Source organism: Medicago sativa, chromosome 1 (genome assembly GCF_051527215.1).
Source record: "Medicago sativa cultivar Bolivia chromosome 1, Bolivia_mono, whole genome shotgun sequence".
NCBI classification, from domain to species: Eukaryota; Viridiplantae; Streptophyta; class Magnoliopsida; order Fabales; family Fabaceae; genus Medicago; species Medicago sativa.
Genome location: NC_140749.1, coordinates 93,977,180 through 93,988,032, shown reverse-complemented (window position 1 = coordinate 93,988,032; position 10,853 = coordinate 93,977,180). Strand labels below are relative to the sequence as shown.

The following is a 10,853-nucleotide window of genomic DNA, read 5'->3' as shown; positions in this document are numbered from 1 at the left end:
ATTAATACAAAGGCTTAAATAGGTCTTTCGTCCCTGCAAATATAGGTCATTTGAATTTTCGTCCCTGGAGTTACTAATCCTCTTCCATTTTGCCATTGCAAATATTAATCATTTGAAAAATGGTCCTAATTACATCTGATTAGTAACTTCAGTGACGAAAATTCAAATGACCTACATTTGCAGAGATGAAAGACCTATTTAAGCCAACCACCTCGCCCAATCATCACTTGCCACATGGGCACCACGTCGCTAATGACATCCCACCTCAGCAAAAAAACCTAATTAAGACCAAAAGTCAAATGATTAAATTTTGCAGTGGCAGATTGGAAGGATTAGTAACTTCAGGGACGAAAATTCAAATGACCTATATTTGCAGGGACGAAAGACCTATTTAAGCCTAATACAAATAAAAATATTGAACAGTATGAACTAGTTAATGCTATGAGCAAGGTATAAAATTCTACATCACAGTCAATTCAGAAACCATCCAAATCAAATCAAATCAATAACAAAAGACAAATTCACAATCGATTTCATTGCAGTTGATTAATTGATAATTGTGAAAACAATCCACAAACATTAATTTCATTGATGACTTAAAGCAATTAGTTAAGTTTTCAACTTCTTATTTCGAGTAAATATTGCGTGCAAGTATGAAAAACCGCTGTATTATAACCAGTACTATTAAAAGAATCGACTGTTGTTTGCTACACAATTAAAAAGGACTAACGATGGGGCGTTATCACATCCACAAAGCATTTAAATGCCGTCTCAAGTTAAAACTTCTTACAGGGATTAGATTGAGTGAGATGGGTTCTGTTATGACATCCACAAAGCATGAAACTAACAGTTAATTATCAGTAATTACAACATAAAATTATCAGTAATTTAACTTCAACGATACACACTACAAATACAGTACAAAGACAAATAAATCCCAAATAGGCAGCCTGATTGGTGAACTGAGGGACACCAAAGAAGTACTAAGTTACTAGAGGTCTACAGTTCAATCTCAGAAAACTAACATAAGCCAGTAACATTTGTCTCTAAAAATAAAGTCATAAATGGGTCAATAAATCACAGCTTCCGCCTTCCCGTATGAATAAGAAACCCATGCTTTCTTCACTTTGTTAGGGAGCAAGGCCAAACGGCTTACTCAAATAACACAATTCCTTTCGCCAACACCTGCACAAAATACAAATCACACAGTGTTAAGCATTCGTCAAATCAAAATTCTCGGTTTTTTGCTCTCTTGTGAATATCAAACCATATCAAAATTTGACTAGCGCAGAATTTTCCCCTTGTTCAAAAATGATCTGTTGGTCATTGTTGAAGTTCTGTAACAGATATAAAATTACATCTATAAGTATTGACTGCTTACTGTCCTATCAATCATAACAATACTATAGAGTATAGACAGTAAACCAACAGAAATAGGAGATCATACCTCTCTAATGATCATTTCTTAAATAATCTTATTTCGTACTTCCTCAAGTTTCTTCAGTATTTCTCCAGGGGTCCTGTCCAATTCATCAGCAATTTTTCTCTGCAGATCCATTGGCAATGTTGGAAATTGCTCACATAGGTCCCCATCAATAACATCCTACACAAATATATAGAACTCCGTTTGTCAAAAAATTAATACTATCTATGGTTAAAATAACACCAAATGAACAACACAAAATGTATGGACATGTCGGTATTTTCACCAGAGGCATGGTTTTAAAAAGTCATAAGCAGATCCATCAAGGAAAATATAACAGGGAGAAAGCTTCTATCCAGTATGGATGTCAAACAGTACACTACATAGTAATAATAACAGAAAGGATCAATGGCATAATATAGATTAGGTATACCTTAACAGGAAAATAGGCGGATCTATAAGCCATATGATCTCTTCCACACAAAGGTGGATTATCCTGCCTCATATGCATCTCCAAATGAGAAAAGAAATCAACATCATCTCGTGAAGTAAAAGCATGTAATGCTCCAATACTTCCCATAACTGTTCCATATAAAATGCACTCTCCACCACCTGGTATAAGAGAGGCCTTTTGCAGGCATGAGATCACATCACCAACATGAAATTGTACAATTTCTTCCACCTTATTGGGAGCTCCATTCAGCTTCCCCTGCTCCCACTTGATCCTCCCACCAGTAGGATCCTCTTCTATCTCATCAGATACATCCTGCGGCAACCGCACAAAATAGATATTTCCAAACTTGTCCGCACCTGCCATGGTGTCAAAATCTATGTGGTATGATGCGGTAAGCCATCTTGGAACGCAATCATCAGCAAATATGTAGAGTTGGTTTTCATCCCGTCTATACTTGCAGTAATGGAAAGACTGGAGAGAATACATAAAACACAATCAGATGAAGATCTTATCAGTTAAACATAAATCAGAGAGCAGCATTACATTGAATATGTGAATAAGCATGCTGTCCAAAATTAAGAAAGTTCTATTTCAGAGCCTTAGTCAAGTTTCAAAAATATAAAACAATCCCTTCTGGAGCTCTAATAAAAACCAGTTTAGTAAAATTCAAATATTAACACTCTGGCCAACGACAGGTGTTATAGTGTCAGAAGCTAATGCAATATCAGACGCGAACAGAAAATACAATAAATTACAACGGAAAGTCACAGTTAGAATGCCTAACTCAAATATTAAAGAAACATAGACAAACATTGAGTAGAAACATACCTCTTGAATGTCACCAACATAAATTCGATCACGGTAGGTTTGAATAGAGACAATTGTGTTGGGGAATAGCTTATTCTCACACTTCCTTAATAACCGTCTTTTTCCCAAATCATATAGCCTGAGAACAGGTCCTATTCCTGCAAGTAATCTTCCCTGAAACTGACTAAGAGCAAGAGGAACACCTTCAACCTGAGTTTTATGAAGTAGTTCAAGAGATCTTCCATCCTCTAGAAACCTATATATATGAATAAATCCAGCAGTTAAACTCCTTTTGGGCGTAAATTGCAGTCCCTTTGCTGTGCCAACGGCTAAAAGAGTTCCGTATTCTTTATCATGAAAATTTACTGTGCATACGCTGAATGCAGCCTCATTATCCTGAAGCTCCAAAAGACAGGTTGTATTTCCTGTTTTGGGATCAAGAATTCTGATGCAGGATGCCCACTTATCTGATTCAGCTTTTGGATAACCATAATGCTCATCAGAGAGGGGGTCATCTTTATCCTCATCCTCCCCACCATTCTCCATTTGGTCTGCACTTTCTGTCCCATTTTCCCCAGCTTGAGCAGCCTCAAAACACTCTTTCCTTGCAGCTTCACGCTCTTCTGCAGTAAATGCTCCTTGATCACTCTCAATCACCACCAAAAGTTTCCGTTTGGGTTGCAGCACAAATTTCCTAGGCGTGTATCTAAGTGGAATAACTGTCTCGTTAAATGTTTCTCCTAATCTTTCAATAGTAAAAATTCTCAACGCCTCACCAGCAACAGCAACTACACCTTCCACACATTGGTCAGATGAAAATGAGGCAGCAAATTCAAGGGTTTCATATGAAAGGGGTGTTAAAAGGAAGTGTCCTTGGTGAATGTAACCAAGCCAAGGGCGACTTGACAGGCAGAGCATAGCACGCTTTCCTCTTACAATAATGGGAAACAGCTTTGGGGGTCTCAATCCTAAGAATCGGGATCGAGTATCAGAAAGCAGACCTGTGACCATATCCACCACGGTTCTAGACAGGACACCATTCTGCAAACCAGCGTTCAGGAAAAGGCTAGCAGGGTGATCTGCCCCATCCTCACCGCCAACAGATGCTTGAACTTCAAGGAAAAGAAGCGATTCTGGAGCTGAAGAAAGACTCTGTATACCTAGAGTCTGCATACAATCATCAGGATCCAGTGATAAGATTCGGATTGTCTTGTCATATGAGCCGACAGCAAGAAAACGGGATCTTTGTCTGCCTTCGGGCACTGGAGCAATGTCCAAACAAGCAACATCACCAGACATTTCATGCTTCTCCACCTCCATCAATTGACCAGTTACATCCACTTCAAAATATATAAGCTCCCCTCCGTTTAGAGCAATAACAACCTGAAGTCTATTCGACCCAACTTTTGCAATTGTCCTCTTTCCAGGAGTTCTCCACTCATTAATACGGCCATCCTCCCTGATATGCCTAATACCGTTTGGATGAACTTGCATGAGAGAATCATCACCTATCAAAGAAACTGAAAGGGAGGGAGTAGTGTCCAAAAACCCACTGTCACTGACTTCTTCGACTGTCTCACCAATGGAAAGCACAAGGGTGGCATTGGTGAACGACACAACGATATAAGCATCAAACTCATCAATAACATTCTTCTTCACAGTCCAAACAGCACTAGGTATACCGGGAAGCTTGGAAACTGCCATCTCACTGACAGCCAAACCTGTTCTCAAGATCCTCAAAGAAGATCGAGGTCCACGACCACAAAGAGTAAAAATTTGAGGAGTCTCCTCTTCAAACAGATTGCTGACCTTCATATCAGTAATTGGCATCAAACTTTCAACCTGATCAATCCTAACAAGGTTTTTCAGTTTCCTGGGCTGGAAAAACACAGGCTGAAAACCCTCTTCAGTTTCCATCAGGCTCGCAGACGAGGCCTCCACATCATCATCATCCCCTATTCCCTTAAACTGATACAGACCATGGTTTCCAAACTCAGACGCCGCAAACAAGAACCCCGACTTGAGCACACACATTGAAGAAGTAACAGGAATGGTATCAAAATACTTGATCTTCAATTCAGAAATCCGATCCCCCTCATGTTCCAACGTAGCCTTAAAGATATCACCGTACTCGGTCTGCAGAAGGAAAAAGAACCCACCCTTCAGTTTATGCATAGCAGCAGAAACAATAAGAACACCACGCTCAGCAGGCAAATCAGCACGTCTTGGAATCACAGCCCTAACATCCGGATGCCCCTGATTCTTATATATAACAAAATTTTCCGCACAAACAAGAACTCCACTTGGACCATCAGCACCACCAGGAACAGTAACAAGCAAATTAGCACCATTATCAACCTGATCAGACCACTTTCTCGAAACATGGTTAAGACCCAAATCAAGCTCATAGAATGTCAAATTCTTCTGAGCTTCAGCAGCAGCCATACCAGTCGAATCCTGATCGGCCTCAGAGTAATCCAACTCAATAGCAGCAAAAATAGGATTCTCAAAACCACAATCAACACCACAAATTGAAAACACAAGAGTATGAGATTTATGAGCTTCTAACGGCGAAGAAATAGTTAACCTAGCAGCAGTATCTCTATTCAAGACATAAACAAGCTTCTGTTTTTCACAAGCACCAATCATAACAGCTCTACCTTTGGGATCTACAGCAATATACTCACCTGGAACAATTCTCCGGCAACCAGATTTCCCAAAAGTCTCTTGATGAATTTTATCAAAAACATTTTTCTCTTTGTTGTAATCAAGAATAACAATCCTACCGGAATCGGAACCGACAACGATGAAATCCTTCTGAGCACCAGTGAGACGAAACTGAGCTAGGGATCTAATTGCACCGAAGACTTCAACAGAGAGAATGGTTTGAATTCGACCGTTGTCGTCGGGGCGGAGGAGATCTAAGGTTTTGCCTCTGGCGACGACGATTTCTTGACCCTTACCGCCGGAGAAGTTGCCGTTGATGGCGCAGATGATTCCGGTGGGTCGTTGAAGAGTGAGATTGTAGAGATACATGGTTTAGTTTATGGAAAACGAGAAATTGGGATTAGGGTTTTAGGGTTTTGGATTCAATTTAACATTCTTTGTTCTTCACTGTGACTGTGTGAGTGGAGCGGGAACAATGCGGAGGATATAAACCCTATTTTATTTTGCTTGGTCATTACTATCACAAGATATTTTTTTGCAGCTGTAAAAAAAATCATAATTTTTTCTCTCCTTTTCTTCTTTGTTATTACTCCATTTTTAATCGGGATTTCAAATAATTTTAAAAAGAATAAATGACAAAAAATAAATTGTGCTATTCAATTAATTTTTTTTATAGAAAGATGTCCTTTTTTATATATATATATATATAAAAAGATACATAATTTTGGTGTCATTTTTTTCTTTTATTTTTGTTCCATTCATTTAAATTATTTCACTACAATACATATATATATATAAAGATTTTTTTTGTGTGAAGGAAACATACATAGGAGTATTAGACACTATAAAAAAAACTATTGTACTTAATTGTACATATTATTATTATTATGATTATAGTATATTTTTAGTGAATTGACTAAAAAAAATTCTTTTAATGGTGTCAAATATTGTTCATATTTTTTCTTAAAAGAAGTATTGTTCCTCCCTCGTATAAAGATCATTAGCATTGTCCACGTGAGTTTAACTCAATTGGTAGCGACAATGCATAATATATGCAAGGTCCGAAGTTCAAATCATGTCCACCGCAAAAAAAGAAAAAGATCATTAGCATTAACCTACCAGAGACGGGGGATCTTTCTTTTAAATCTATCAGTGGGTAGGATGAGTTGGATCTTATTAAATATTTTTCGTTGGAAGAAATTAAAGAGGCGGAGTGAAACTATGATAGTTTTAAGAGTCTAGAGCCCAATGCCATTAATTTTGGTTTTATAAAGGATTTTTGGGATATTTTAAATGTGGAGCTACTACGCTCTTTTGATGATTTCCACATGAATGATAAGTTAACTAAAGGAATTAATAGTACTTTTATAGCATTAATTTCTAAAGTTGACAATCCTTAGAGATTGATTGATTTTCAACTTATTTCCTTTGTGGGGTGTTTGTACAAAATTCTGTCAAAAGTGCTGGCTAATAGGTTGAGACAAGTTGTTGGTAAGGTGGTTTCGGAAACTCGAACAACTTTTGTTAAAGGTAGACAACTTATGGATGACATTCTTATTGCTAATGAGCTAGTTGATGATGCACATAACATGAAGAAAAAATTGTTTTTTAAGGTTGACTTTGAGAAGGCATATGATTCGGGAGATCGGAAGTATTTAGATGATGTGATGATTAAAATGAATTTTCCACCACTTTGGCGAAAATGGATTTCAGAATGTATTACTACATCAACGACATCAGTGTTAGTGAACGAAAGCCCAACTTATGAATTTAGCTTAAAAGATGGCTTTTTCAAGTTGACCCTCTTTCTCCTTTCTTGTTTCTTTTAGTTGTTGAATGATTAAATGTTTTGATGAATGCCTTGGTAGAGAATGTTTTGAATGCTGGTTATGGTGTGGGGCCACATTCTATTGTGGTTGTTTCTCATTTGCAGTTTGTTGATAATACTTTGTTGGTGGAGGGGCTAAAATTTGGGTCAATGTTAGAGCGTTAAATGTTGTTTTAATTTGAGGAGATTTCTAGTTTAAAAATTAATTCCCATAAAAGCATGTTGTTTGGTGTTAATGTTGATGAGTCGTGGTTGCATGAAGCGGCTTTGGTAATGAATTGAAAACATGATGGCCTCCCTTTTTTGTACCTGGGGTTGCCTATTGGTGGAGATTATAGAAATATTCAATTTTGGTATCATTTGATTGAGCGGGTTAGAAGAAGACTGTTGGAGTGGAAAAGTATAAATTTATCTTTAGGGGGTCAGCTAATTCTCCTTAAGTTTGTTCCGTTTTCCATACCTGTTTATTTTCTTTTCTTCTTCAAACCTCCCCCATCATTTCTTCTCTTGAATCTATTTTTAGTTTTTTTTTTTGGGTGGGGGTGACGATATTAGGAAAATGTCTTGGTTTAAACATGATACTTTATGCTTGCAAAAGGAGAAAGGTGGCTTGGTGGTTAGGAGGTTGAATGAATTTAATTTATCTTTACTTGGTAAATGAGTTTGGAGGGTGTTGAAAGAAAGGGAGAGTTTTTGGTATAAAGTTTTATGTGCAAGGTATGGTGAGGTAGGAGGGAGATTACGTTTTGGGGGAAGGGGAGGTTCAGTGTGGTGGAAGAATTTGAATAATGTGAGGGAAAGGGCGAGTATACTAGAAGTTGGGTGGTTGTTGGATAACATTCAGCGCGAAGTAGGAGATGGATCTTCTACTTTGTTTTAGAGTGACCAGTGGCTAGATGGTTCTTCGTTTGATTTTATGTTTAGTAGGCTTTTTGAATTAGCTGAAAATAAATTAGTAACAGTGGCAAATGTGTATAAGTTGGGTTATGCTGTGAATGGAGAGGCGTGGAAGTGGTGTATGAGGTTGTTTACGTGAGAAGAGGAATTGGTGGAGAAGTGTGTGGAGAGATGGATTTATGTTATTTTGCAGGTCGATGTGGCCAATCATTTGGTTTCGAGGCTTCACCCTTCGCAACCATATACAGTAAAAAATGCATATAATTGTTTGACTAATGTCGAGATTGAGTTTGATGTGTGTTATAAGCCTGTGTTGTGGATTAAATCGATTCCACTTAAAGTCAATGTGGAGGTTAACAAAGAACAGAATTCCAACTAAGGACAATTTACATCGGCGACATATTTTCGATGTTTATTGTTCAGATCATGCGGTGGCGTGGAGGATATTCTTCATCTAGTCACTAATTGTGCTGTTATTGGAAGCATTTGGTATTATATTTCCAGCTGGCTATGTGTTGCAACGATTTTTCATGACAACATGCAAGACCATCTTTTGAAATTTAGCGGTCTTGGCGAACTTTCAAAAAATGCTAGAATGACCTTTACTATTATATGGATTTCTGTTATTTGGGTAATAAGGAACATGAGAATTTTTCAAAATAAGGCTAATCATCTTCAAGCGTTAAGTGAAAAGGTCAAATTACTAATTTTTTGGTGGCTAGAAGCTAGTAATGTTTTATTTGATTTCGATTATCTTTTCCTAGTTATTCTTCCTTTGCTTTTCGTGGTTAGTTGGTTTGTAATGTTGTGACTGTTTAGTTTCTATGGTACACCTTGTGTTAGGGGTAGTGACTGATCCATAAATTTTAACTTGCGGGGGCAAGATTTTATATGATAAATATTTATACAAAATTTTTAGCAATGCAAAAGTGATAAAATAATAACATTATTATCATTGAGCAAAATACTTGACATTATAAATACCATACTGTTATATATTGAAAAAATTAAAGACTTATTAACATCTACAAATTAAAATTGTTATTTATATGTCTTTTTTTTGAAGGACTATTTACATATTTAAAAAGTATGGTAAAAATTATTTAATTATTCATCTCATATGCATTTACACATATGATATTATAAAGTTCATGAAAGAAACTCTTTTTACAGTATAAATTTCCATTTAATATGGACAATCTATTATTATTTTAAGAAGGGGTAATAACTAAAATATCAAAAATTTAACAAATACCATAGAAAAAGTAGTGGGGGGAACAATAGATGAGAGAAAACTAGGACCTCCCTTCTTCAAAAAAAAAAACTAGGACCTCCTTGAGAAATCTTGACCGGCTTCTAAATATTGTTGTTTGTATTATATGAGAGTTTTCCATGTAGAGAACAAATAATTAAGGTGGAAGTGAATCACCTTTGCCTTAATCCCCTCTCGAGTTTGAAACTATCTAGATTTTCACCATTTCACATAAGAGAAAAAGAAGAAGTGGTGATGCAAATCATGATTAAATTGATAGTGGGAGAAGGAAAACTAAATTCAGAAAGCGTTAACCTTGAATAATAAAACTCTTTTTTTCGTTTACCTTTTTTTGCGTCCATGCGATGAACAATTTCTTGTGCAATAATGACGTTGCCTTTGTTAGGAATGAAAGAACTTTAAAGAGGGCCAATATAATCATCCAAGAAAGGTCTAATACGTCTGACTAGCACTTTGGAAGCACATTACATAAACTGATGGTGATGGTTTAAGATATCTTAGGTTTTGAGACATCTTATTCTGGTAGTTTCCTAGTAATGGTTTGTTTGGTAGTCATTCTCAATTCTGATAAATTAATCAATTCAGCACTGCTTTTGTTGTTGCACTAGCAACCGTTCATTGGGAAATTATATTAGGTCATCACAATTTAGGGTAGCATATTTGCAAATGATTGGTTGGTACAAAAATATTAATTTTCTTATATTTATGGTTCTATCTCCTTAATTTGTTGATATATGCCTTCACATATTCATCAATTAAGGCACAAATTTCAATTCAAGCTCTATAAAAGACTCTTGCATTAGACTTGCAGAAGAAACCATTGGCCTTTGACTTTGACATCATCAACTTTGCAGATTCGGAGACACGACTATTCCAAAGACTTTAATATAGTCATATTTGTAGGTTTATGTACTTTGCAATTTTATGCTATTAACATGGATAATGTGAGTTTATTCGCAAATTCATCTTTTTTGTTTTTAGCGAATTTGTATTATATCAATATACTTTATCAATTTGAATGAACGAATGTTGTAAAAGAAAAATGGTATTAGTACCGCCATAAACATGCTTAAAGTACCGGTAGTACCGTCAATCTCAGCCGCCTTTGGTTCACCTTTTGGATTTTGATATGACGACATGTTGCAAATGACAATGCTTCTTGGCCACTAACATGCCATATATTTTGTTCGATTTCGTGGCAGAAATCTTGTGCCGACTTTCCATGAAACACCTCCTTCAACTTTTTTACGTTCATAAATCTTAAAATTCTCTTATTTTCCAAGATTCTAAATTTATCATGAAGCACCTTTGCTTGTCAACCTCCACCCACCACTACCGCCACCTCATTCTTTCGCTTACGCACTCCTTACATGAGAACAAATTAAAGTAAATAAAATTACAAAATATTCAATAAAAACATTATATTAATGTTAATGTTTTGAATATAGATATTGATTTTTAAAATTTTATCATACCGACTTTTCAATATAAGTACATAAAAATT

The 10,853-nt window shown here is 36.2% G+C and overlaps 1 protein-coding gene across 3 annotated transcripts; it reads right to left on the bottom strand.

Moving 5' to 3' along the window:
- Window positions 1-819: 819 nt before the first annotated feature.
- LOC146959386 (spliceosome-associated protein 130 A) lies at window positions 820-5,810 on the bottom strand. 3 transcript variants are annotated; one of them, XR_015024944.1, is made up of 5 exons: window positions 2,706-5,810; window positions 1,857-2,348; window positions 1,448-1,603; window positions 1,268-1,337; window positions 820-1,185 (listed from the first exon to the last, which is right to left on the bottom strand). XR_015024944.1 is itself a non-coding variant. In XM_085740926.1 (4 exons), exons 1-3 carry the CDS (start codon window positions 5,718-5,720, stop codon window positions 1,466-1,468), a joined length of 3,645 nt encoding a protein of 1,214 aa, XP_085597052.1. In that variant the 5' UTR covers window positions 5,721-5,810; the 3' UTR covers window positions 820-1,185; window positions 1,448-1,465. The 3 variants fall into 3 exon arrangements, 1 of the variants encoding a protein (XP_085597052.1); XR_015024945.1 differs by having other exon boundaries at window positions 1,003-1,185; window positions 1,277-1,337; XM_085740926.1 differs by lacking the exon at window positions 1,268-1,337.
- Between the last annotated feature and the right edge of the window lie 5,043 nt (window positions 5,811-10,853).